General features: G+C 48.9%; 1 protein-coding gene and 1 pseudogene across 3 annotated transcripts; both read left to right on the forward strand.

Moving 5' to 3' along the window:
* On the forward strand, positions 1 to 27,287 carry CNGA3 (cyclic nucleotide gated channel subunit alpha 3). 3 transcript variants are annotated; one of them, XM_037137192.2, is made up of 8 exons: positions 1 to 110; positions 8,375 to 8,488; positions 10,816 to 10,995; positions 14,285 to 14,338; positions 19,075 to 19,146; positions 20,396 to 20,500; positions 22,443 to 22,549; positions 25,044 to 27,287. In XM_037137192.2, the coding sequence occupies exons 1-8, from the start codon at positions 10 to 12 to the stop codon at positions 26,441 to 26,443; spliced, it is 2,133 nt and encodes a 710-aa protein (XP_036993087.2). In that variant the 5' UTR covers positions 1 to 9; the 3' UTR covers positions 26,444 to 27,287. The 3 variants fall into 3 exon arrangements, with proteins under 3 accessions (XP_036993087.2, XP_053520615.1, XP_036993090.2); XM_053664640.1 differs by lacking the exon at positions 14,285 to 14,338 and adding an exon at positions 15,421 to 15,434 and having other exon boundaries at positions 10,816 to 10,981; XM_037137195.2 differs by lacking the exons at positions 14,285 to 14,338; positions 19,075 to 19,146 and adding an exon at positions 11,820 to 11,839 and having other exon boundaries at positions 10,816 to 10,981.
* Positions 15,635 to 18,448, forward strand: LOC128627312 (protein disulfide-isomerase A3-like; annotated as a pseudogene).
* Positions 27,288 to 27,502: the final 215 nt, after the last annotated feature.

Genomic DNA, 27,502 nt, shown 5'->3' on the forward strand with positions numbered 1-27,502 from the left:
AGCAAGACTATGGCCAGGATTAATACTCAATACTCCCACCCCAACCTGCCCCATCCTGTGGTAAGGACCACAGACAGAGATCTTGATCACCTTGAAAATGGCCTCAGCAGGTAAGATGGATTTTTAAATTTTATTCCTGGAAAAGGTTATTCCCATAGCTGATCTATACTGTGGGGTAAGAAATGCCTTTGCCTGTCACCAACCACAGGTCAGTGGGCTGGGGATATTCACAATGAGCCTCCTAACTTCATTTTCATCTCACTGAATCCCCACAACCTACACTGAAGTAGCTTTCCGTCTTATTTTAGAGATGTAGGGAAATAAGAGTCCAAGAGTTATGTAACTTCTACAAAGTAACAAAATGAAGGTTCAAATGTGGCAGATTCAGCTCTACTGTAGAAATTTCTCCAAACCGCCACACCTTCCCAGGTGTACAGCAAACATGCACTGGACTCTATATATGCACCAGCCATTGTCCTGGGCATTGGGGATGCCCTGCCCTCACTTCCAGGGGAAGGTCAGGATTTACCCTGTGCTCATGGGCCTGTAGGGAGTGGGCCATGCCCTGCCAGTGAAGCCATTAACCCTGTCGATGACATCCCAACACACTCAGCTGAAGGAAAATCTGTGGCCTTGAATTCTACTTCTAGCCTGGTTGCTAACTTACTAGAAGACTTGGGAAAATTCACCTTAACCTTTCCAAGCCTCAGTGTCTTCAACTGCAAAATGAAGCAGCATTCTTTTCCAAGTTCCTGACATACTAGTGAAGAAATGGGAGAGTGCCTATTTGGTGTAAGTGGACTTACCTTTTTACATTTCTTAACTTCCAAATGATTTGATTAAGTGGAACCATGAGAAACTTTATTTCCAATAGGTGTGTTATTTTTGTCTTACATATATAACACTTAAAATCTCTCCCTCCCATGATAACTGCATATTATCTGATGGCCAAAGCAATGCAATGACAGTCCTTCAGTTCCCAATGCCAGGGGGCCCTCATCCATCTTTTCTTCTCACTCAGATGCATCTTTGCCTCTTCTTGGTCTGGGTTCTTGGTTCCAGCTCCTTAAAAAACCCTGGACAACAATTTCTAGAGAGATCGAGTCCCTGTTATTGAAAATTTATACAACCCTGCCCAGTGTGGCTCAGAGTGAAGGGTCACTGTTTTGATTCCTGATTGGGGCATGTGCCTGGGTTGCAGGTTCATTCCTCCCTTGGGGCACATGCTGGAGGCGGTCGGCCAATCCATGTGTCCATCCCTTCCTCTCACTCTAAAAATAAATGAATAAAATCTTTGAAAAAATTTTATGTAGCTCTTAGCCCCCACCTTTTGAGATTCAGGCAAAAGGAGGAAAATCTCCAAGCATCCCAACAAAGATTTATTCCCTCCATCCTTTTCAACGGGGTGCTGGAGCCTCGGGGAATTTGATGTGATTCAGGGCCGTCAGAAACCCCCACCTTCCTCACATTGCTTCTCCTGCATCGCCTGCTGTCATTATCTGTGTCCCACCACTGGGGACTTACTTCTTTAGGTTAAGGCATTGCCCCTTACTTACAGGAAAACAGAACATTTTTAGGACACTAATCTGCTATTAATACTTTGATGTGCATTAATAGTGTCCTTCCCATATCTGAGCTAATAAAATCCCTCAAAGGTGGGCTTCAAAGGAGTTTGGGCACGGGGAGTGGAGGCCCAAGCATGGGACATGTTAGGGTGGTGGGTGACACGGGCTGTGAAAGAATTCACAAAGAGAAGAAAGTGTAGAGAATGAAGTTTTTAGTCACTCTCCAAGAAAGTTGTGGGACATGGTGTGGAGAGACACACCAGCACTGAAGGGTGAGGGCCTTGAGATTTTATTGGATTATAATTAGATTTTAAAAGGGTGGAGTTGCTGTTGTGTGGCCCCTGGGCTGCTGGAGTGTTGTAACTGAGGCTGCAGTTTGTTCCCATGTTATCTTCCACCTGTGGCTATAGGGAGCAGTTAGTTACGTCTGTTCTTGCTTTGCAGCAATTTCCAGTCCTGGGCACTAAAGCTCAGAAGAGAAAAATGGCAGTCATGTTAACAAGGTCACAGACCTGCTCAGCTAATGCTGCCACAATAGAAAATGGGACTGACTTTATCCTTGCAGGGCACAACAATAAATTTAGACTCCCTGGGCAGCATCTGGCTTCCAGGATCTTGGGCTCTCAGGATCAGGGAGAATTTAAAGCAAAATGGAACTTTCCCCCACTGCTCCCTTTTGCCTCCAGTGGGACATAACCAGAGCATTTCTTGGAGCTTGCAGACTCCCTGGGGCTGAAAAGAGCAGCAGAGTCTCAATCTGGCTCCTTCTAGTGAGATACTCAAGAGAAGGAAGGCTCAGTGATGCTGGGGCTGTTGCCCAGAATGACTGCTTGACCAGACACCACAGTGGTCCAGCTCTGCCTGATTTGTCCTGGCTCTTCCTGGGCCAGTGGCTTGCAAGCCCTGACATTCAAGAGGGCTCATAAAAGTCCCTGGAAGATGAGCCTTTGCAAAAGGAATTGCTAGCTTATTAAGCCACACTGACACCTAGTGATGGACCTCTGGCTTCCAAGAGACTCACTGTGGGCTCATGTCAGTTCAAATTCTCTCGGGGGGTCACTCATCCACACAGTTCAGGGCTCTGAATCAATGACAATGCTATTTGCTACCTCCCGGGGTCCCCCCTATCCCCCATTCCCTGGCCATCATGATGGCTAACAGCAGCAAACCTGAACAATGGCTCCATAACTGACCAGCTTTGAAAAGATGCTTAACTGCTCCGAGTTTCAGTTTCCTCATCTGCATGATGTACTAGCACTTACCTCAGAGGCCTGCAGTGGGGTTCAAACAGGTTAGAGCTCTTGGCTTAGTCCTTGTCTGCAGTAAGTGCTCCCTGAACACTCTCTGTCAGTCTTGGAAATGAGTCCCCCTAACTTGGGCCTCCACGGCCCTCTCTGTGTGCTAGGCTGGACACCTTCTCCTCAGAGAGCCCAGCTGTTCCCACATCTGGAAATGGCCCTTTTCAGACTGTATCCCAGTCATGCTTTCTCAGGCTGACCACTAGCTAAGTCTCTCTGAGCTTTACCTGTGGCCTTGCCCAACCGCTCATTTGGGAAAATCTTGTTGGCAAATTAATACTGAATCCCATGAAAACACTGCATAGAGTTGAGAGAGAGAGTGTGTGTGTGTGTTTCTTTTATGAGAGAAGTGCTTTGCTTTATCTCGTGAAAGCAGGAGTGGATAAACAGATGGAAATTTCCAGAATGGGCCCCATGGCATCACCAAGGATCGAGAACCATATTCAGGCTGAGAGTGGCGCAGTGGGGTCCAGGCCCCTCCCCTGCTTCCCAGCACAACCCAGCAAGTCTAGTCACAGACTAATTTTCCCAGTAAGATTTGTTTGAACACAGGACTCTGGCACATACAAGAAAACATTTAAAGTTTCAAGTCACTATTTTAGGGGAGGAAATAGTGGTTGAACAAACCACATATCTTCACCTTAAACTTCAAATCTTTTAAAAAAGTTTTGGGAGAAATAATTGTAAACGTGTGTCCTCTTTGTCCTCAGCGACACCCAGCAGCTGTGCCGGGAGCCTGTGTGTCCCGGCCCTTTGCTGAGGCCCCAAGGAGGTAGAGACATGGTGGCCCTCTCTCCTGAGAGAGCTCTGCGCCCATGGTTTTTGTTTTTGTGGTGTTTTGTTTTACCAAATTGGAGATCCAGGTTTCTATTTCTCTTTCTAAATCATTGGGGTCATTTTCCTAGTGAACAGTCATAAAGAAGAATGAAAACATTTCATTTAACAAAAAAGTTAAGTTTACTCCCTGGAAATACCAAAATTACAAGTTTGGAATTTTTATTTTCTATTTAAATCTGTTTGGTTGATGATTATTTAAGAGCTTCCTGGTATATTTTTGAAGATGACACCATAGGGAAAGACTCCAGAATCTAAGGCAGAAAATTGTGACTGGGACCAAGGGCACGCCAGGTCCCAGCCCAGTGTCCTGGGGTAGCTATTTTAGGTGAGCTTTGGGGCTAAGGGATCTGTGTCCTACAGAAAAGACACTTTCTCCATGTTGATCCCTGAGCTGAATCCCAAGGAATTACCACTGAAGAAAACCATTTTCAGCTGCTTGACCGGAACAGAAGGCAAGAATACAGTGGCTTCAGTTCCCTGGGCACAGGTGGCCAATGGCAGGGCATGCTGGTCACTCAAGTTCCCGAGACTTGGAATGAAGAAAAGAAATATAATGTACTATCATACTCTTCACTCTTGTTCTAAAAGGTCACTTCTGTTTATTCTCATGTCCCCAAAGTCACTGGAGGAAGACACCAGATGCTCCACAGAGGGCAGAGTTAATTAATTACCACTTCCATTTCTGATGAGATCTCTGTCCTCTCCCAATGACAGAGGACACATGTACATCATAGACATCACTTCCTCTCTATAAAAAAACATAGAAGGTGAGCACTGTATGTTGGAAAGTACCTTGTCTTTCAAAAAGAGTTACCTCATTGTGTTGCACTCCTTGCTATTATTGCTAATTACCAAGTTCATGGGCTTTTCCTACAAGAACACCATCAACACCTAGAGCTGGGGTCTGTGAGTGGGAAGGCAGGCAGCTTCAGGGCTGTCCTGGCCAGATCTGCCCATTTTGCAGAGACCGAGGCCCATCATGTCCTTGCCTCAGGTCCAGCAGCCAACTCTGGGCAGACCAGGGTCCAGTTCCCAGTCCGTCTTGCCTCTAAATTTCCCTAGGAGGTACTAGGTCCTGTTTTTGCATTGATTGCCAAAGTGTCTCTGTTTTCTCAGTACCTGTGCATCCCTGAGGACTATAAATGTCACCTCAGACATTTGGTTCCTCTCCTTTCTTCCCATCTTCCCTTCCACCTCCCACCTCAAAGGAGTAAGTAATTGGGTTTACTGTTTAAATACACCAGGAATTTAAGAAGATAGCAACTCTGGCCTCAAAGAAAGATATCACAGTAGAAATTCAAGCATCAAGAACCAAGTGCAGAGATGCATCAGGAGGAAAGGCTCCTTTGAGTCCCATGAACTTAGATCATATTAGGCTTCCCATGTTCCCAAAGGAAGAACAGTCTGGAAATAGATTCTCCCATGCTGTCACAGGAATTTTAGGGACACATGTGTAGGGGGACTTTAAGAAACAGTACAAGATTTACTACAGCTCCCTTGAAAAGGCTGCCACACTCCATGAGGTACCTCCCTGGTGCTCAGCTGGTACATTGAGTCCACTGCCCCCAGGTTCACCACCCATGTCTCTCATCTATGACCAGGTGGCTCAGCTCTGTCTTGCTGTGGGCAAAGTCTAGCTTCAGGGGCAGCAGGCCCGCCAGGCCCTGGAGGATCAACAGGGCCCAGAGCTGCATCACCCCAGTACCCATGGCTGACTTTGGGCAAGTTACTAAACTTTCCTGTGTCTTATTTCCCATCTGCACATCCACCACCAAGATTCAGTGGCATCTGTCCAGGTTGCCCCTGCGCTCTGTCCCATGGGGCTGCTAAAAAGAGACTGGGGCCTTCCTTAAGCTTCCTTTGACTTCCTTGAGTTTGGGGAAGGGTAAGCTTTCTTTCAAACTATCCAATCTCTTTTCTGGCTTTTCCCAGGTTTGCATTCTTATCCTTTCTGATCCTTTCCCCAGATTTTCCCAGTTTTGCCTCCACCCCTCTATGGTCACCATTTTGGCTCCTACTGTGCATGCTTCCATACAGGAATTTCCCCCTCACCATTCCTCTTTCCTCCACTAATCTGGGGGAAATGGGGGGTTGTTCCCTGGGGTGATTGGAAAGCCTGTCTTCCCTGGGTGATTGAACCATTCCCTGGAGTGTCTGTGAAACTGCAGTTTCCTAACTGCAGGCTCAGCCAGTTCTCTTCTGTTAATCGTAACTAGCTTACTACACTAATAGCCCCATTCTTCACGGCTAAGCATGCCTTCTGGACTTGGGTCTGTGAACAACTCTTAAATCAGCATGAAATCCCATTTGCCCCTTTCTTTCCCCTTTGAAGGACAAGAAGCAAACTTGGGAAGTGTGAGTGGACAGGCCACAGTACACCTGGCTAAGCTGGGGTAGGGATTGGTCTCAGGCCTCTCACTCTGCCATCTCTCTTCCAAGTGAGTGCCAAAGGTCCTGTCCACACACAATCGCTCTCACTGAGGCCAGCAGCAGGCCTGTTTTGAAATTGGGGTGGGTTCTGCCCTCCTCACTAGACCACAGGTTCTGACGTCATGGATATTGACCCTTTGCTGCTAATACAACTAAGTCTGGTTTCAGGATATGCCACCCTCCTTGTAATTAACAGAAACCAGACTCAGCAGAAATGCTGGGCTGACTGCTTGGTGCCAACAGCTCCCTGAGGACCTGCTGGTAAGGACAAAACATGTCCATCCTTGGGGTTGCCTCCAGATATTCCAGGTGCTCATGCCATGACCAAGGTCTCCATCCATGTGCTGCCCCCTTCCCCAACCACACAGGCCAGCTTTGAGGATCCAAAGGCTGTCTCCTCCTCTTGTAACTGACATCAGTGCCTTGGAATGTGCATTCCTCCTTTGTAATACACGAACTACTAGAAGGGCAACAGAAGTGTAGCTTCCTAACTATGGCAGGGCCTAACAGGGTCTTCTATGCATATAAGGATGAGATGTTAGTGGTCTCTTATGGGTATAAAGGTAGAATTCAATTAAGCCATTTAGAAATAAAGAGCCATGCCCACACAGTGCAGCTAACTGGGTGGATCAGAGTCTCTAGTCGTATGCCACAGGGTTCAGTGAACCCACTCGAACAGGGTTCAGCCATGTCCTATCTAATTCTTGCTTTAAATGGCACCATATACACAGAGGTCAATTTCATGGCATGGATACAAGCAGACTTTGAAATGGGATGGAATGGCACTCAAATCTCAGCTTTGCCTCTTGACTGTCTGCCCTTGGAAAAGTTACTTAACCTCTGAACCTTGTTTTCCTCTATTATATGGTTATCGTGTGGATTAAATGGTAAACTGTATGTGGCTGGCATACAGTAAGCGGTAAATAAATGGCATACAGTTTGTGTATTGTATTTGTGAATGAGTTAGAGTTGTGAGGAAAGACCCAGATAAATGGAAGGCCTAATACTTATTTCCAATAAATAAATTGTACACACATAAAACAGGACCTGCTGGCTTAGCAGCAGCCATGTTAGAGGACTTTGGGTTTCTGCTGATAGTATCTGTTGATGAGGGCACCAAAAGCACATGAACCCACAAACATCTAAAGACCTCTGGCTTGGGGTCCAGTAACAGCAGGGTGGTCTCTGTCTCCCTGCTAAGTCTGGTGGAAATGCAGGAACCTGCTCCCAGAGGAATGACAGTGACAGGAAGAGACTCGAACCTGGTGAGGAATGGCTGCATGAGCTGAGGGTTTCAGGCTGGAAAAGCAGCACAGGCATGAGAGCTGTCTCATCGTGGAAGGTGGCCATGGAGAAGATGGAGGTGCCTGACTCTGTGTGTTTCCAGCAGAAGAAAGCAGCCTTGATGTGTGGAAGCCGAGGGAGGGGAAAACCTGCTAGCAGTAAAGGTTGTGCAGAGATGGCCCCAGCGGGACACGGGTATAGGATTCTAACTTCTAATCATTCACTGGGGAGAAATGAGGCCTTGTCCTCTGACATCAATTCCTCCTTCAGCCTTTACCACCATGCTAAGGAGGCTGATTGGGTTGGAACAGGTCATGAGATGGAATTAACTTGTCTTGCCGGGGCTCTTCAAGACTCACAGAATGAAGCGTAAATCCCCAAGGGCCAGCACGTGGATAGCTTTTAATCAGGCTGCTCAAACCTCGGCCCCATTTTACAAGAAAAGAGGAAAAAGAAAAATATTCCCAGACACACTGGTCTTATTCTAGGCAATTCTATACACTCTAAGGAATTACACTCCTCAAGGTGGTAGCACTTGATCTTGCCTTAGAAGATAGGGTTTCGTTTGGCAGAAATGAGTTTGAACCAAAGTCCTCCTTCTGGAATCACAGTGTGGAAATAGCTGCTGTGGCTTGAGATGGCGGCACTGGGACCTTCCCCTCCCAGTGCTCTGATGAGGACCAGTTGCCGCTGGCTTGGCCTTTACACTGAGCCCATGGCAGCAAGCAGCTGGTATTGAGCTACTTTCCTTGGTCAGGCTTGCTGCAAAGGAAAGGCTACATTTATCCTAAGAGCCAGGGCCTGCAGCAGCATGACCCGAAGTGGAGGGCCCCTGGCTTGAGGCCCTGTGATGGCAGCTGTCCTCATTAAGCACAGCATCTGGCCATCTCATTCCTGAGTGTGTCCAGGAGGTGGATGAGCTTGAAATCAATTTAGCCTGCCGCATATTTGATTTCCTAGGACCCACTTGCCATGCGAGGAGACATCGTCAGGACTGCAGCAAGGGATGGACATGGAGACCAGAGGACGATCTGAATCCAGGCAAGGCTCCTTCACGGGCCAGGATCCTGCCAGGTAACTGATGGGTCTCAACCTTCACCTTGGGAAGGGGAAATTGAGGCAGAAAGGAAGTAGATGCATCTCAGAAAGAAGTGGCAGTGGGGGTGGGTTGAAGATTTAGAGAAAAAAGAGGCAGGAGCAGAGCGGTTAGAAATCCATCAGTGAGTAATTCTTGGGTCAGGTGTTCTGAGCTCAGAAAAGTCTAATAAAAACTGCCTTTATCTGAAATTGCTTTAGTAAGAGTGATATTGAGGGATTTGCTCAATTCTGGAAGAATTAAGAGAAAAGCCAACCAGGGAAGGTTCAGAAAGAAATTCAGGAAAAAAAGTCCACCCAGCCATGGGAAACCTGTGGGTAGACCATGCAGCAGGCAGACCACAACACTGCTACTTCTGAAGCAGCCCCTGGTGGATCCTCACCAGACAGCGTGCATCCCTGTGAAGGCATTTGAAAGGTTAACCTGGCTCTGTCTGCTTTCCGGTGCCATCTGCACTTCGGCTTCAGTAGCTATACCACCTGAGGGGAATCATCGCACCTTTTCAAGTCTTGTCTAGAAATAAATCTACCCACGCTGGCCCCGGTGGCTACAGGGGCTGCATCAAAGCCAGACACTGACTCACAACAGGGGTCCACAAATCTGGGCTCATTGTTTCCATCCACCAATATTTTTAACAATGCCATAGTTATTTTCGATAATCATGTGTTCTACAGTTTTTGCCTAAGATAATTGCAAATTTTTTAATTTACTTATTCTTCACATTTTTTATTGTGAAGGTTGCTACCATTATTTATTTCACTACTCCATTATAATTAGACATTTAAGTGAGTTGTAGTGTTTTTGTCTTACTAATGAAGTGCGGTCTCAAGGCTCATTGAATGCAAGGAAGAGAATGACTTCAAACTAGCTCAAATTATAAGACCTGGGACAGGGCTGGGGCAGGGTGCCAGTGGAAGGTAAGACACAGGCTGCCGCATAGAAATGGGGCCGCTGGGGCTCATAGGGGAGCTGGGGAGGCACTATCTTCTTCCTTTCATTTTCTCCTGGACTTGTAGGTCTTGGTGCTTTTTTTCTGCCTGTCTCCTTTGTTTATCTCTCTGCTCACACATCAGCAGGCACAGGCTGAAAATGGCCTTCGCCGTGTGATCTTGAGTTGAAACATTCAGCCCCATGTTGGAGTGGCTCTTAGGTCAGTAGCATGAGTGATTCTGCTGTTCAGCTGTTCATCTCTGAGCCCTTTGGCTGAGGCTGAAGGGGTGGTACAGACTTGGTTTCACTTCCTTGGCAGAGGGAAGTTGTGGAAGTGGGGAGCATCCAGAGCAGAGAAGTTGGGCTGAGAGGCAGCTTGACAGACGTCCACAGCAGCAGCTGGAAGCATCTGTTCCTAGGATGTTTTCTTGCTTCAATTTATTCCCTTAGGCTATGGTCACAAGAGTGCAATTAGGATCACTGTGTGTGACAATTCGTTACTTTATTCCAGGTTGCTCAGAACTATTTTTATTGGGGACTATGGTGTACACTGTTGGTGCCAAGTCAGGGAAACCAGACACTGAGATAAAGAACTGAGCCTCTCCTCCCATTCCCTCTGGCAGACACAGGGACGGCAGGAGGCTGGGCTCAGGGAAGCTGGAGCCAAGACTAACACTGTGGACATGGACTAGTGGTCTCAGGGCCTGAGGCCCTGGTGGGGTCTAGCTCCAGGAGAATGGTCAAGGGTAGGTGCAATGGAACGTATGTATGAGCTGGTGAGAGAATGAGAGTTTGTATCGGAAGCCATAGGACAAGGGTTGGGGGAAGACTCTGTATTGTGTCCGAGGATGCCCTGGCCATGCCGCTCAGTTGGTGGGAGCATCACCCTCATCCTGTATAGCAGAAGGTTGCATGTTTGATCCCTAGTCAGGGATGCATAAGGAAGGCAACCAATGGATGTTTCCTGCTCACATCGATATTTCTCTGTAGGTAAGGATTTTTTGAAAATTGTATCTGAGGGGTTGTTTCCTTAAACCTTGCTCTAATTTTTCCCCATTGGAAAATGGTATTTTTTACTATGCTTATCAGTCATAACAGAGAGTTTCACAAGGGGCAAAAGGAACAGTGAACAGAAAAGCTTGCTCACGTCCATTTGAAGGTTCATGCCTTTGTGGAGTCGAGGCGATAGGGAGACAAAGCCATTGTGAGGATAACACCCCCTATGGAGGAAGCTGTGTTCTGGGGGCAAGTGTCAGAGGAGACAGGAATAAAAGGCCCCAGCAGAATGAAGTGCAGCCTGAGCCTGGGACCTAGAAAGAGACAGAACTTTCCTCTTCCAACGCTGTGGACTGGTGGCCCATCTGTGCCCTTCCAGGCTGTGGCGCCTCATCACCTCACTGCGTACGTGGGCTTCCAGGCACTTACAGCACCAGGACCAGAGACCTGACTCCTTCCTGGAGCGTTTCCATGGCGCTGAGCTCAAGGAGGTGTCCAGCCGAGAAAGCAACGCCCAGGCCAATGTGAGTGGCCAGGAGTCGCCGGTCAGAGAGAGCAGGTAAGGAACCAAAAAGAGGATGAACCACCCAGACCAGACAGGCAGCAGGAGGCATCGCTCACTAGTTCAGCTGTGAGCTTCTCCTTGAAGAAGGCTTCTTTCTGTCTTGGGAGAGAACCAAGTGCTCTAGCTGTCACTGCCCAAGTGCAAGAAGTCCTGCAGGAGAGAAACCCTTTAACCAGAGTCCCCAGCCTCATGTGAAACTCAACCTCATCCTATTCAGAGCTCAGCTAGTGTCCCCTATAACTGGTGATGTCAGAAACACACATGGGGGTGATTGCCTCACCCACCTCTGTCCACCAAAGGACCCTCCTCCTAGACTGCACTGTAACCCACCTTGGTATAAGCCCATCTTGATACCATGAGCCTCCGGGAAGACCTGAATGGTACCCAGTTTTATGCATAGGTATACGTGCATTTTTCTGGGAATATGGTTAAATGTTGGTGAGAATTTTTAAGGGGAACCACTCACATTCCAGATCAGGTTAAAAACCATGGGGAAGGACACAAGGAAAGGCTAGGGCGGAGAAGTATTTGTTTTTTGATAGGAGAAGAGTCTGCAGAACAAGGGTCCTGCACATATTCTTGCCCTACCCACTGCCCCGTGGGGAGCTTGTGGCCAGTGCCACGGGCAGACACGTAGAGAATGCAGGTGCTGGACTGACACTCCCGCCCCACCCCCCAGCATCCCACATAGCTGCTGCCGCTCTCTTCTCTCGTTCTTGAGAAATCTCCCCGGCCATGGTTTGTGGGGAGACCACTGGACACCACTAGCTGAATCAACAGTCACTGAGCAGCAGGGGTCTCCAGGACCTGAGAGGCAGTTGGAGGGAGGGCAGGACAGGTGTGAGGAGAAGCTTCCCTCTGCATCATGAACAGGTGGGCTCCTGCTCAGAACCTGCTTTCTGAAAAGAAGGGCTTGAAAAGCTCTTTTGGCTTAAATTTCTAAGTAATGCCACGATTTATAAGGTGCAAATTTCAAGCCCTGACCGATGTGGCTCAGTTCATTGGGTGTTGTCCCTCAAAGTGAGGGCTCACAGGTTTGGATCCTGGTCAGGGCTAATACAGGAGTGGGGGGCATCCAATTGGTGTTTTGGTGTTTTTCTCTCATATCAATCTCTCTCTCCCTTTATTTCTCTCTCTAAAAAGAAAAAGAAAAGAAAAAAATGCAAAGGTGAAAATAAGCCAGGTTGCTGCAGAACAGAGTCTCTATGTACCTTCTGGAGAAGTTCTGTGTGTCTTTGTGTCAGATGGCAAGTGCTCAGCTGTGGGCATCTGACATGAGCACAGGAGGGCCCCTGGGGGTAAAAGTCATGAAGCCTCAGGGGACACAGGATGGCTCTTCCTGGAGCTTCCACTTAACTTCTGGACATGCAGTAGATGGCAAAATGCACATGCATATCTAAGATGAGATACGAGAGTTCAAGGCAATTTCTTGCTAGTGATCACTTTAGGAGACCTGCATTCAGTCTTCTTGCTGGGGAGAGTTGTGAGAGTTGCTGACTCGCATACAAAGGCCCCCTGGAGCAATATCCTTGGGCTCCTGTTTTCACATGAGCTTGGACTGAAAACTTTTGACCTCCCTGGGAAGGAGACCATGGAGGGCCTGGGTGCTGGCTAGGACCTGTGCAGGGCTGTTCCAAGTTGCTAGGGCCAGGCACTCCCGACCATTCAGGCCCTCCCTGACTGCAAGGCCTGAGCACTATTCACTGCCAAGCCAGAAAGATGGGGGTTGCATGGGGGTGGGGGGTTGGCGGCTAAGGAAAAAGAAGGTGGGGAAGGAGGAGGAGCAAGAGAAGGAAAAAGAGAAGAAAGAGGTTTGCTAGCAAGCCAACCAGACCCATTCAATTCTTTTTGGGGAGACAAAGACTTCTTTAGCTAAATCGATCAAATCAATTTCTCTACAACCTTAGACTAATGCAGATGCACATTAGGCTCTGTCGATTTCCCACTGTGACCAGATGAGTGGAGGGTTGAGGTAGGACTTCATCAGGGCCCAGCTTGTCTATATACAAATACTCAGTCACTTTCAGGAAGGTTCAGAGTGTGTAGATGAATTTGATGGTGCAGGATGGTAGCTGATCAATTAAGAAGGCTTCCTGGGAGAGGAAGACTTTGAGTTTTTGAAGCAAATTCCCATTGGCAAAGCAGAATGTATGCAGAGATGTGTCCTTAGTTCAGTGGGTTTGGGCTGTGGGATTACCAGCACGCAGGTGCAATAAACACAGGCCACTGCACCCCGTGCAGCTAAGCTTTCACTCCTTCACAGTCTCACAGGGAAGTTTTGCTTCCTGGCTTTTCAGGTGATTGGAACCAATCCCCACATAATCCTGGCTGAGGAGAGGGAGACTTGGGCAGGGTAAGAAGGGGTCCCAAGATGGCATTTGGCTAGGTGGTCAATATCATAGCAGAGGGGACCTGAGGGTTAGGCTGGGGTGTTACTGGCTACTGGCTCTGCTGTCTAGGTCTCCTATGAGTGTCTGCAGTGACCACAAACAGGCAAGCCACCCTCTGGCTCTGCAAGGCAAGCTCCTGACACCGGCAGTGCCAAAAATGTGCCCTGGCAGTTGACCACTTGGAGATAGTACTTTTGACCATGAACAGTACTATGCAATTCAGCTTCAAATAAATGTTTAGTTGGCTGCAAGACCAGCTTCTCCTCCTTCCAGGTTCTCACATAGATCAGGGGTGACAGGCCTAGAAGTTTTAAGATTGATATGAGGGCAGGGGATGGGAGAGGAGAGACTAAGAACTAGGACAGTGCTGCCCACCATCTATGTTTGCCCTGCAAATTGAAAGTGACAGCTGTGACTGAATTTTCAAGCAGAGGTGCCCTTTGAGAGCTGGGCCTGTGCAAACAAGGGTAGCAGGTTGTCCCTGCTGCTGACATTCCCATTCTGGAGCACAAGGCACTCGACCTGCCTTACCTGAGAACACCCCAGAGGCAGGTGCCACGTTAGGTCCATGTCTGTACCCTTGCTGCCATTTCCCCACCATTAAACCGAGTGAAATAGAGTAAAATCTGAGCCAGATGCTGAGCCTGATGCTGGGTGGAGTCACACAGTTGATCCCCATTTAGTCAGAAGCCTCCATTTATCCAAGTGGCTTTTACCAGAGCGAACTAGTCACAAAACATTTTAGTACCTAATACCCTTCGTTCTTCAAGCTGTGTGGAAAGAAGGCCCAGGAGACAGATAGGCGGGAGTACTAGTAACCACTTGGGGAAAATGGTCCCCTGAATTGGAGCTGAGTCCATGTTCCCACACTTCGTTCTCTTGGCCTCCTGCAGTGGCTGGCCCCTGGCCAGGAACAACGCCAGCGCCTGCAACAACTCAGAGAAGGAGTGAGTAACTCTTCTCCCTGCAGAGCCTCCGCCTTCTCTCCTCCCCATAGAAGCCCCACCTTTGCCTTACTCCTTAAGCATCCCTGCTTCCCACCCTTTCGAGACACTGCAAGACCATCCCAGAATCCTGTTCCTTTCATTGGGCTTCCATTCCTGCAGACAAATGGGAGAGGGACCTGGTCTGTATAACTTCCTAGGGCAAGTCTTTCTATGTCTTTGTCTCAGTTTTCTTATCTATAAAGAAGGGTTGGATGGGATTGATGTTTTCAGCTTGAGCACCCTCTATTGCTGTACAGTTGAGTGTGAAAAACTGGAGCTCCCTTGTGAAGCATCAGGCATTCTCCTTCACAGAACCTCAGGCTCCCTGTGCCAGTGAAATGCTCCTGTCCTGAAGGTCAGTTCGGGCCAATTTGGAACATGGAATCAAGGCAGCAGGAAGAGGAAATTTAAATATTTCCAGGGCATACCCTCTAGAAACAGTGACCCACCGTAATTACTTTCTGTCATCAGACACCAAGACAGCAGATCAGTGTGATGTGTGATCATGGCAAATGCCACCCTAGAGTCTAAGGAGGGAATGGGCATGTGTGATCATACATGTGTGTTAGCATGTACACACCATTCTCTTGCCTTGTTCATGGAATACCATGGGAATAGGTAGAGGAGAGCATCTCAGTTGAAACTGAGGGAAAATCCATCAAGATCAGCAAGAAATGCCAATTTCTTGACTTCCAATTGAATGAGAAATGCACCAAGACTTTTTTTTGCTATTTCCTTTTTTCCCTCCAGTAGAACTTTTTTCCATCACCCTTCATGAACCTTAGCTGCATTTTGTTTGCATAAATTTGGACATCAAATCCAGAGACCCAAATGCCAGCGATCAAGAAAAAGGAAATGATTTCAGCTACAAAACAATAGCTACTGCAATGTGTGCTTGGTTTAGGGCCAAACCTGATATCAAATACCTTTGAAACCAGGTTTTGAGCCCCACAGTCAGGGAGAGGTTCAGGGCACTGGAAACCGTGGGCAGAGGTCCTAGGGGTCTCTAGGCTTCTTTGTCCTGGCGCTGGCCTGTGCGTGAGGATGGGGGTGGATGGTGTTGGCTGCATTGAGCTGCTATAAACCTTTCAGGTGGGCTCATATTATATCAGTGGGTCCACACTGTAGTGGAGGTCCAGGGGACAAAATTGGAGACTGTCCCAAACAGGGCCACCTAGACACAGAGGTGCAGAAATAACTCTGATGGACACGCATCCCCATTTTTCCACCTCACTTCTGGCATTTCCCCTTAGTCCCATGAGTCCTGAATCTCCCTCCCGGATCAAAGTGTTCCAGCCAAAACCAGTATTGTTTTTGAAGCTACGTGTATGTAGGTATTTTGGGTCAGTGCCGGGTGGATTTGGAAATGCAGCTGGATGATACAGGGTCTTTCCTAGGCCCTCAGCAGGTTGGTAGCCAGAAGAAAGGCCAAAGCCTGTATTCGGGGTGGGAGAGTGGGCAAAATTCTGGACAAGGAAACCTGTACCTGGTGCAATTAAAACTCCCAGCAAGGCTTAGCATGCCCAATAAGTGTGTGGGCAGCGCCCTCTGCTGTTGTTTTGATATTAAGGCTTGCTCTTCTCACTTAAGTTAAATAAATTTTATTCTTATCCAGTGTATTTATATGTGCATTGTCAAAACTTGCAAAACACAGAAAAGCAAACATGAGCATATGCCTACAGAAAATTATACTTCATGTTAACAGTGGAATCTCATCATCAGAGAAAACCCTTCTTAACATGCAGACAAAGATACTTCCCAGTTTTTCCTAGGTATGAAAATTGGATGGATAGATAGACTGTATTTAATACACATACTGATTGAGAGCATTTGTATCCCAACCTGGCCACCTCAGGTTTTTGTCATTATGGTTGTATTACCTGAGCTCTCTGTGCATCAACTACCTGACTTGTAAAATAGTCTCTTACTTTCAAGTTTGTATGAAAACTAAATATTTTAAAGTATGTAAACTGCTTAGAACAGTGTCTGATGTGTAGTCAGTGGTCAATAAATATTGACTAGTATGTTAAGCAGAATAATTTCAGGCTGCAGATAGAACTGGGCTTAGGGGTCAGGACCTCAGGCTGCAGGTCCGCCTGGACCAGCTGTGTGAGCTGTGTGTTAGTCAGCCCTGAAGGTATTTGGAGATGGTGAAGAAGCAGGTGCTCGTGGTGGCCCAGAACTGCGGATGGAATTGTCAACCACCTGAAGAGCAGGCACGACCAGCTTCCGCTCCTCTCAGGGATGAGGAAGAATTTGAGAAGTTCATCAGTGAAAAGGATGCTTCCGGGGTGGATTTCTTCAAGGATTTATTCAGTGAAGCTCACTCTGAGCTTCTAAAAGCAGCCAGCAAATTGAAGAATAACTACTGATTTGCACATAACGATGTCGAGTCTCTGGTGAAAAGTATGATGGTCATAGAGAGGGGTATCACCTTGTTCACCCTCACATCTGACAAACAAGTTTGAGGACAAGATGGTGGCCTATGCAGAACAGAAAATACGTGGCGGCCAGATTTAAAAATGTATCCAGGAAAACAGGTCTGGTGTCTGCCTCACATGACAGGAGACAACAACAAGTTGGTACGGGCGAAGACTGACTGAGGGCTCACCCTGATGTGGGCGATGAAAAGAATGCTCAGAGTTCCACTGCTGGGGAGACCAGGTGGCGATGGGGGCACAGAAATTCCTGGGTGGGTGCTGGATCAATCTCAAATCTGCTGTAGCAAGTCGCAAACCCTGTACTCATGAACTTTCCAATTTTGGTCTGGAAAGCAATGCCACAGAGGTTCTGCTGTTGCCATCAGAACTGCAAAAGGAGAGAAGCTTGTTGAGCTGCAGGAGTTCTCACGTTATGGCGAGGCTCTGGAGAGATCCCCATGGGATTACTCTGATGGTTACCTGAAGGGATACCTGAAGGCTGGGTCTGTCCTGGAGAGTGACAGCCATCCCATAAAAGTAGTGGTAGGTAGAACAATCGTTCCCAGTGTTGCCTGGGTCCTAATCTCCACTCATATGACTATATCACCTTACATGGCAAAAGGAGCTTTGCAGATGTGATTAGGTTTAAGCACCTAGACTTAGCAGATGATCTTGATCCTAAAGTATCAGGGTGGGCTCCTCGAATCACACATATCCTTCAAAGTACAGAACCTTTGCCAGCTGCAGAGAACCAGAGAGATAGCATCTGAAAAAGAACTCAGCCTGCTTCTGGCTTTGAAGATGGAAGAAGGGTACCACAAAGCAAGGGTGCAGCACTCTGCAAGCTGGGAATGTCTTTGGCTTACAGCCAGGGACAAAGTGTGAATATTGATTCTATAAGCTCAAGGAATTGAATTCTGCCAACAGTCCAAGTGAGCAGGAAACAGATTCTCCCCTGGAGTCTTCAGAGAGGTCACAGCCCTGTGACACCTTGACTTTAGCCTGGTGAGACACATACCATACTTCTAATCACAGATTTGTAAGATAACTTTGGGTCATTTAAAGCCATGACGTTTGTGGCAATTTGTTCTGCCAGCAGCACAAATACAGCTACTATTATCAACCCTTGTGTGGTCTGCTTTGCAACTGACCTGGACATCGGGCCCACTTCCTCAAGCCACTGAATACTCTTCAAGGACATTGGCAGAGGCTTTGTTGGAGTTCACTGTTGATGATGAGTCTCCTACCGTTGTGTGATTGGATTGCTTATGCTGTTCGACTATTATAAATAATGGTAGTGCCTATTCTTTTGTATGTTTGTTTGCACAAAGCTTTGATTATTTCCTTAGGAAATACTATGCAAGCTGCATTGATCTTCTTCAACGAGTGTTTAATGAGCCAACATTTATTTCTCATCCAGTGTCTTCCTCCAGGGTGTGGAATTGGGAGTCAGAGGGCCCCACGATTCTGGCGGGGACCCCTGAGGCAGGCCAGGTCACTTCCCTTCTTCCTTTTTTCCTCATCTGCTCAATGGGTGGCAATGCTTGACTTGCTGAACTCTTGTAACTATTAACAGAGAACCTTTATGATGGTGCCCAGTCCTTCAAGGGCAGCTGATAAAGAAGACGAAGCAGAGGGAAGCCCTGTGTAAGCAGGAAGCTGCACTCATGGGACCTTTGGGCCCAAGGCTTTCCACCCACAGTCTTGGGCGACTCTAAGATGAGCCACCAGTGGCGAACGTGTTCTCACTTGTGGGGGGCTGGCTTCCTTCCTGCCCCAGCCTTCCCATCAAGGCCAGGTTTTCATTTGTGATCAGAGGCGGGTTTTGAGAACAACCAATGGGCCACACCCTTCCCTTCAGAACAAAGTGCTTTATTAGGTGACTTCCAAGACTCTCGGTGACTTTTGCACACTAAGAGTGTGGGTTTGAGTTCACTTCCCATTACCTGGAAATGTCCCCAGTCTTAGCTGTTTGTGATGTCCTCAGGGCTCATGAAAATGGGCCAACACTTGTGCAGCACTTGCAAGGCTGAACCACTGCGCACACTTCAGTGTGCACACCGTGAGCTTCACTGGCTGGTTTATCACACTGCAGGAGGAGGAGGATGATGATGGTTACTACTATTATTATTAAATCAGCAACTCCTTTCACCCCAGCGTGCTAGAAACACCCACCCCTCACCCCAGGCCTTCCCCTCCGCATCAGTCCGGCTTATCTGCTCTGTGTGGTAGTATCTCTGGTTTATGAAAATTGCTAATGTCACCCTGTATCATCAGTGACAAGGCAAGAGAGGAGGAGAAAGAGAAAAAGGAAGAAGAGAGAAAGAAAAACTGCCTAAAACAAGAGGAGTAAGTACTGAGAGAAATGCTTCCCAGGAGGTGCTCAGTGGTCACATGGAGCCTGACCCTGCCCAGGGACCCAGGGCTGTCAGGCCTCAGGGTAGCCCTGGAGAGGGGCCTGGTGATGGCCGCAGGAGAAGAGCTGGTCCCAGGCGAGGGTCAGGCCCACGAGGTTCTGTGAGGGTCTCGTCCTGCAGGGAGAGTCCTGGCCCAGCTCCGGGACTCTGAGGTGGACTTACCGGTAGAGAGGGTGGTCTGCAACCTCTGGGGAGCAGCTAGGGGATGTCCCTGTGAACCTGTGCATTCTGTTTGCCCACACAAGTGTCATCCACACAGTCAGGTAAGCTGAGGCCTTCTCTGGCACTTGGAAGTACTATAGTCACAAACCTTAGTCCAAACCCAGTGCTGGTAAGTGTGGAGGACAATTCATATCCTATCAGTGAGCAGGTAATCTTGCACTTGCTGAGTCCAGGCGAGGGCAGGAAGTCCCCCAGGTCTCCCCCAGGGTAGAGCTGGGACAGCACATGGGTCATATGGGCTGGTGGAGGGGGCCCATGGACCCAGAGAAAAAGCATCGCTAGCACTGCCTGTAAATCTAATCCTCAGGAAAGTGAAAACAGAAAGTACCCTAAGCCATTTGTCCTCTCGGTGTTGCCTACCTCACCTGGGTGTGTGCAGGGCGGTAGTTTGATGGAGAGGCAGGATCCAGGTGCTTGGAAATGAGCCTTTAGAACATCTGTGCAGATGGCACGAGCAAGGTGGGAGGTGTTCCCCGGGGAGAGCCCTGGGCTCCCAAGTGCTGTCCAGAGAGGAGCTGCCTCAGAACCATCCAGCGATGTGTGGATGCATGTTGGCGGGCTGCAGCCCTGGAGGGGGTTTGGGTGGACCCCAGGGAACTGCATTTCACAAAGCTCCCCAAGTGGTTCTGAGGCTCCATCCATAGCCCTCGGTGACATCATCATGCTGCCTCTTGATTCCCAGCATCCTGAGGGCACAGATGTCACCACCATGATGTTACAGTCAGCTTGGCTTCCCGGGGAGCAGAGCTGGGATGGAGGGACTTCCAGAGTCTGCTCTGCCTCCCAGCCTGTCTTCCCATGCGGGGACACCCATGTGACCCTTGAGGCCGACACTGTCTGGGACAGCCCTCTCTCGAGCTTCCACCTGCCATGGCCCTAGGGTTCCTAAGCTAGGCCAGGATTTTAAGACCTTCCAAGCTGTGGCCTTTCAGCACACTGGTGGGTGTCTGTGTTTCCAGAAAGAAGGACACCATCGTGGTGGACCCCTCTAGCAGTGTGTACTACCGCTGGCTGACCGTCATTGCCCTGACTGTCTTCTACAACTGGTGTCTGCTGGTGTGCAGGTAGGGGTGGGCCTCCACCCAGGGAGGGTAAGGGACAGGGAGGGCAGCTAAGCATTAAGGCAGAACTCTGAGTCTCACTCCAGAGCCTGCAGGCTCCTGGGCTCCTCTCAGCCACAATCTAGCTGCTTATACCTCAGTTTCTCCATCTGTAAGCTGGTTCTGGAAGAGCACCATCAGGGTGCTCTGAAGCACTGGTGGGACCCGTGCTCAGGACTCGCAGCCAGGACCCTGGCACCTTGGAGACTTAATTAATGGAGTTGCAGGAGGAAGACGAAGCAGGCAGGGAGGGGGGCATTCCTGAGCAGTTTGTGGGACAGGGTGCAGGTCAGGGGCGCTATTCTGTGATTGCAAGCTGTGGGCTGGGCTCTTTGTGAGAGTGTGCAGGGCAAGCTGGTGCTCTCATGAAGGCATCCAAAGCCTTTGGGGTGCTCCTGAGCAGGCCTGCAGGACAGGGTGCAAGTTCCTATGCAAGTGTGTACTTCTGGGATGCAAGGGCAAGCTGTTGCTCTTCTGGGGATAAGCAGAGGCTCAGGAACTTTCCTTGTTAAGCTGCAGGACAGAAAGGTGGGCAGGCCACAGCTCTCTGGGGGTAAAGAAAAAGTCTGCAGGAGAGGAATGTCAGGATGGTTCGTTTCCCCTCCAATGGCAAAGGCAGGGGTCAGCAGGCATTTCTGAGCAAGGTACAGGGCATGGTTTCAGGGACGAGAGGCTCCATTCCTGAGAGTGATCTGTGGCTTTGGGGCATTCTTGTTCATGTCCAGAGACAAGAATGCAAGGGTGAAGGGGCTCTTGGAGTTGGTGTGAGGGGACCTGGAGGGGATGAGCAGATGCAGCTACTCTTCTGAAAGGTAGGGGCTTTGGAAGTTTCCTTAGCAGGAATTCAGGGACAGAGCTGTTGCTCTTCTGTGTATGCAGGAGGGCTTGGGCTTTTCTAACCAAACTTCAGGACATGATAAAGGGTGAATGGCTGCTCTTTGAGAGTTAGCAAGGGCATGGGGGCTCTTCCTGGCAGGCCTGCAGGACAAGGATGCAGGGTGAGCTGCTCCTCCCCTGAGGGCAGACAGAGGGCAACAGGGAAGGTGGCAGGGGAACTTTACACCTTTCCTCAGCAAGGCTGCAAGGCAGGTAGAACTATTTTGGGGGGGGGGTTGGGCACAAGGCATTGGGACTTTCCTAGGTGCGTTGTAGGATGAGGATGTAGGGGAGAGATGCTACTCTCTGCCAGGGCAAGGAGGGGCTTCGGGCTTTCCTGAGCCAGCCTGCAAGGCAAGACTGAAGGAGTGAGTCCTGCTGTCCCAGTGGGTGTGGGAGCCATGTAATGGTGCTGCCTGGCAGGGATGCCGAGACCCACGGCTCTTGGGGTGTGAGCAGGGCCTTTAGGATTATTTGAGCAAGGGGCAGGCTCTTACTCCTCTGAAGGTAAGAGTGGGGGCAAAGAATGGGAGAACTCAAGGCCTTTTCTAGCATGCCTGGGAATACAGAGGTGAGCTGCTGCTCTTGGGGGCCAGAGGAATATTTTGCAGGCATTGTCTGTATGAGAAATAGTGAACATAGAGGCCTAGAAAGTAAAAAATGTCTACTGGCTTGTTCAGTTGTTAATCTCCCAGAAATTCTCATATTTTTGCCTCCAAAAAGGGCAAGTCCTCAGCCCGTGCACCTGACATCACCAGGGAAGCCGAGAGAGACTGCCCCCTCACCCCAAAGGGTCTCAGAACTTCCTTCTCAGAAGCACCAAGGCCCACTCATTGGGGTCAGTCCCAACTCTTCTGAGCTATGCGACCTTGGGACAGGAAAGCTCCTCAGAGCCTGGGGTGCTAATGCTGGGGCACAAACCCTGCAGGCAAGGCTGTTACTGGACCAGCCAGCCCAGTGTTTGCAGCGCTGAGCTGGTGCCCAAATGGGCACCCTGCCCCCCACACCTGCTTCTTGTCATGCTGTTTAGGGCCTGTTTCGACGAGCTGCAGTCTGAGCACCTGGTGCTGTGGCTGGTCCTGGACTACTTGGCCGATGTCCTCTACGGTGTGGATGTGCTGGTGCGAGCCCGGACAGGTGAGCGTGCCCCACCTGGGATCCTCTGGGCCAGGCCCAGGCCCTGCATCAGGAAGGGTCCAGGAGGAACCACAAGTCATGTTCAGGAAGACCCAGAATGGTGGAGTAACATTGCCTCCCCCTGACCACTAGAGGCCACGGTGGCCTGGGGAAGCTCCAGGAGTGAGGCGGACGGTGCTGCTTCAAGTTTCCTGTACATTGACCCCTTGGACAGGGCCTCATTCGTATTACCTGTGAAATAAGAAGGCCATGCCAGCCCCTCAAAGCTCCCCTCCAGGTCAACACTGTGGAAGCAGGAGTCACCTCAGTCGGTCTTCCCCAGGAGAGTCGGAGGGCCCAGGGCACGTCACTCTGTGGCTTTTACAGGAGTAGTTAATATGGAGAACTGAAATCGGAAGTAGGGCCTTCCTCCAGACTGCCTCTGGTTGCAAGTGGGAGATCGACACCCCCATGCCTCAGCCTCCAAGCCGCCCATCTTTGGGGCACCTTTTTCTGATTTGCAGAGATGTCACATAAGCTGGTGGAGGCCCTGCTTGTGACTTCCAAGATTTTTTTAACTAAAAAGTGTGCCATAGTCATCAATATAAACACCGCTGGATCACGGCAACAAACCACACGGCTTCACAGCGTACAGAGTGTTTCAGCACATCTTGTTTCCCCAGTAGGACTGCTGCATGGGAGAGCCATGCAGGCATGACTCTCGCTGTTGGCTGATTTAGAAACTGAGGCCCAGAGAGGCTGAGTGCCTGGCTGAGTCCACAGCCACTACCCAGCAGCCCCCTGCTTCCACACCAGTGCCCAGAATTCTAACAGACGACCTCATGTGCACAGCTGGAGGTTTGCACAGGTGACTTAGCCAGTCCTGGGGGTCGGCCACTCCATGCGCATGTAAGACACAAGGGCTCCTGGAGTGGCCCAACTCATTGGGCCAGCTGTCCCTGTTTCAAACAAGCTTCAGGAGGACAGGTTACTCTGACTCAGACGTCGACCACCCCCGACCTCCTTGTGTTTTGGTGCTATCCCTGGCAACTTAAGATTCGACAGGGAGCCAAGGGACAGGTGGACACAAAAACAAATTGACTGTGGAGTACATTTCAGAGGGAAAAAAAAACTCTTCAAAATTGAAAGAAAATGTAATAAGGAAGTATTCAGGAGTCTCAGGGCACAAGGAATGTCATGAAATGATCTGAGTTCTCAATACACATGAGTATAAGCAAGGAATGAAATAAGGAAAAGGGGACTGGGAAGTGTGGTGCCCCTAACATACAACACGCTGATGTTTTCCCCCAGGGGGCAGTCCTACTTCTGTCTGCCCCAGAGCAGGGCCCTGGACCTGCAGCAGCACCTCCAGCCTGTGGCAAGTGCCTGGGCCTAACTTTAGGGAGAGGCCCTGCTTCCGCTGTTTCACAGCCCTCAGGCTGGCTCAATGCTTACCAAATTCTAAAAACATTTGTTAAATTATTCTTTCTATTTTTGTGTATTTTTGAAAATGTTTTAAAAAAGAGGAGAAGAAAAACAATGTAAGTCGTGCTCACTGGATTGATTTCACCAGTAATGCAGTAATTGTGCCCCGTGACTCCCAACGTCCAGACCAGTCTGATTCGTGGGGGGTGGGTTTCCGGCTTCATATGTTTCCAAGCCCCTTGGATGCTAGTCGTATGCAGCCAGCAAGGAGCTCTGCTGCTTTCCTAGGCGATGTCTTTCACAGGCAGGTCATAACCCAGTAGTGACTGGAGAAATCAACTGGATAGGCTATGACCTGTGCTTTAAATTTTTTAATTCATATTTTCTAATATACAGGAAGTCAGAGCGAGTAGTATTATGATCTCTGTGTCCCCTCACCCAGCTTCACTGGTTACCAACATTTCGCTAATCTTGTTTCATCTGCGCTTTCCACCCCTTTTCTTGACTGGAACATTTTAAAGCAAATCCCAGACAGTAGTAACCCCTTCACCATGCACCTCTAACTTTAAAGGACCCATTAAAAATATCACTTCTGCCCTGGCTGGTGTAGGTCAGTGGATTGAGCACAGGCCTGTGAAGCAGAAGGTCACCGGTTCGGGTCCCTCATAAGGGACACATGAGAGGCAACCAAACATTGGTGTTTCTCCCTCACTCTTTTTCCTTCCTGTCCTCTCTCTCTAAAAAATAAATAAAATATTTTTTTAAAATCACTTTTATTTATGTTTCAGAATTTTATAATCATTTCTTTCTATCTTTAATACCCAATCTACATTTAAATGGATCCAACTGATCTATATTTTTAATTGAACCAAATGGATTAGAACATTATAGACTAGTAAATATCAGAGTGCATTTCCTGCAGTGATGATAAGTATGGTTTTTGAGATGGTTTCTATTATTTGTCTATAACTATAATGTCTCATGTAGTCATGTTGTGAAATCTCTCTCTGTGGGCCATGGTCAAAAAACTCAGCTTCTTGGGCCTCTTGGACCCAGCTTCTGCCCACACGACCTCCATCTCCTTCTCTAGGCTTCCTCGAGCAAGGCCTGATGGTCAGAGATGCCAAGAGGCTGTGGCGGCATTACACAAAAACCTTGCACTTCAAGCTGGACATGTTGTCCCTGGTCCCCACCGACCTGGCTTATTTTAAGCTGGGTACGAACTACCCAGAACTGAGGTTCAACCGCCTACTGAAGTTTGCCCGGCTCTTTGAATTCTTTGACCGCACAGAAACGAGGACCAACTACCCCAATGTGTTCAGGATTGGGAACTTGGTTTTGTACATCCTAGTCATCATCCACTGGAATGCCTGCATCTACTTTGCCATTTCCAAGTCCATTGGCTTCGGGACAGATTCCTGGGTCTACCCAAACGTCTCAAACCCAGAGTATGGGCGCCTTTCCAGAAAATACATTTACAGTCTCTATTGGTCCACCTTGACCCTGACCACCATTGGTGAGACCCCGCCCCCTGTGAAAGATGAGGAGTATCTCTTTGTAGTCATAGACTTCCTGGTAGGTGTCCTGATTTTTGCTACCATTGTGGGCAATGTGGGTTCCATGATCTCAAACATGAATGCCTCACGGGCTGAGTTCCAGGCCAAGATTGACTCTATCAAGCAGTACATGCAGTTTCGCAAGGTGACCAAGGACTTGGAGACACGGGTCATCCGGTGGTTTGATTACCTGTGGGCCAACCGGAAGACAGTGGATGAGAAGGAGGTGCTCAAGAGCCTCCCAGACAAGCTGAAGGCTGAGATCGCCATCAACGTGCACCTGGACACACTGAAGAAGGTCCGCATCTTCCAGGACTGTGAGGCTGGACTCCTGGTAGAGCTTGTGCTGAAGCTGCGGCCTGCAGTGTTCAGCCCGGGGGACTACATCTGCAAGAAGGGGGACATCGGCAGGGAGATGTACATCATCAAGGAGGGCAAGTTGGCAGTGGTGGCTGACGATGGGATCACCCAATTCGTGGTCCTCAGTGATGGGAGTTACTTTGGGGAGATCAGCATCTTAAATATCAAGGGGAGCAAGTCAGGGAACCGCAGGACAGCCAACATCAGGAGCATCGGATACTCAGACCTGTTCTGCCTTTCCAAGGATGACCTGATGGAGGCACTCACTGAATACCCTGATGCCAAGAAGGCCCTGGAGGAGAAAGGACGGCAGATCCTGATGAAGGACAACCTGATCGATGAGGACCTGGCCAAGGCTGAGGCAGACCCCAAGGACATCGAGGCGAAGGTGGAGCACCTGGAGTCCTCCCTGGACACCCTACAGACCAGGTTTGCACGGCTCCTGGCTGAGTACAGTGCCAGCCAGATGAAAGTGAAGCAGCGTCTCAGCCAATTAGAAAGCCAGATGAAGGCCTGTGGGAGCAGCCCTCTGCTTGATGGGGATGCTCTAGAACCAGAACCCACACAACAGTGAAAACACAGAGGTCTGTCTCCTGCTTCCCAGAATGAGCTATCAGTATGATACTAGGCAGCCAGCAAAGCAGGGGACTCGGTGGGGCTGCATTCCAGCTCTCCTTGCCCTTTGCAGGCTGTGTGGTCTTGGCAGAGAGCCTTGGGTTTCTCATCTAGAAAATGGGACTTGTTATGTCAGCCTCAGTGAAGTGGTAGGTTATTATGGAGCCCACATGAACACTGCATGGGGCAGGACTTTGTAAAGTGCAAGGTGTCACCAGTCCAAGCATATGAAAATGTAGGAACTGAAACTCTTATTTTTTTTATCTGTAAGGAATATAGACTTCTGATCTTCCTTTTGAATAACTGAACTGTGGTTTAGTCCCCCACCTGCTTCCCCTCTGGCACCTTCCTCCATCACCTGCTATAAAGGGAGAAGTAACAAGAGGCTGAAAATACAATGTAGTAACTAACTCAAATCAACCTCACACAAGGCAGTTTGAGGCAGATTTCTGAACCTGGTATCTCCTCATGGGCTCTCCAGAACCTCTGGCTTTTAGTGGTGCTGTGACGAGCACAGGATGAAGCAAGATCACCCATTTGAAGTCACTTCAAGTCTGTGATGCAAATCCAGACATGCCGCCATCCAGCCCCTGAGAAATGGGGATCTGTTTCATGGAAAAGGGCATCTCAGTTGGAGAAGGAGACCTTCCTTCCCACTTGCCAAAGGGTTTCAAAGATAGCCTCTCTTGTCCTTGAGTTGGGGCTCTGAGGAGGCCTGTCCTGGCAGGAGCAGGAGTTATGTTTAGGGGAGAGCCTTTCAGGCTGGTGGTTGGAATGAGGTTCTCAGCCAAACAAAGCTGACAACTGAGACTTTAAGAAGATGTGATCCTTAGGCCATATCTTTGCAAACTGCGCATTCTCCCCAAGGAAGCCTCACCCTCCCTTAGAATTACATCTCGAGGCAAAGCTTTTAGCTAGCAAAAAAGCACATGGAGTGCAGAATGTGGCTTTTTAAAAAATCTAGTAAATAGGATTCAATTAACATTTCATAAGATATTTATGTAGATGAGTTCTATGA

The sequence above is a fragment of the Artibeus jamaicensis genome, unplaced genomic scaffold (assembly GCF_021234435.1).
Source record: "Artibeus jamaicensis isolate MK-2021 breed Jamaican fruit bat unplaced genomic scaffold, CSHL_Jam_final contig_384, whole genome shotgun sequence".
NCBI classification, from domain to species: domain Eukaryota; kingdom Metazoa; phylum Chordata; class Mammalia; order Chiroptera; family Phyllostomidae; genus Artibeus; species Artibeus jamaicensis.

Excerpts from the sequence above, each read along its gene's own strand:
- CNGA3 (XM_037137192.2), top strand. The coding sequence starts at position 10 with ATGGCCAGGATTAATACTCAATACTCCCACCCCAACCTGCCCCATCCT. Across the intron at positions 19,147-20,395 it reads AACTGCCTAAAACAAGAGGA|AAAGAAGGACACCATCGTGG; the intron begins GTAAGTACTGAG and ends CTGTGTTTCCAG. Across the intron at positions 22,550-25,043 it reads GCTGGTGCGAGCCCGGACAG|GCTTCCTCGAGCAAGGCCTG; the intron begins GTGAGCGTGCCC and ends CTCCTTCTCTAG.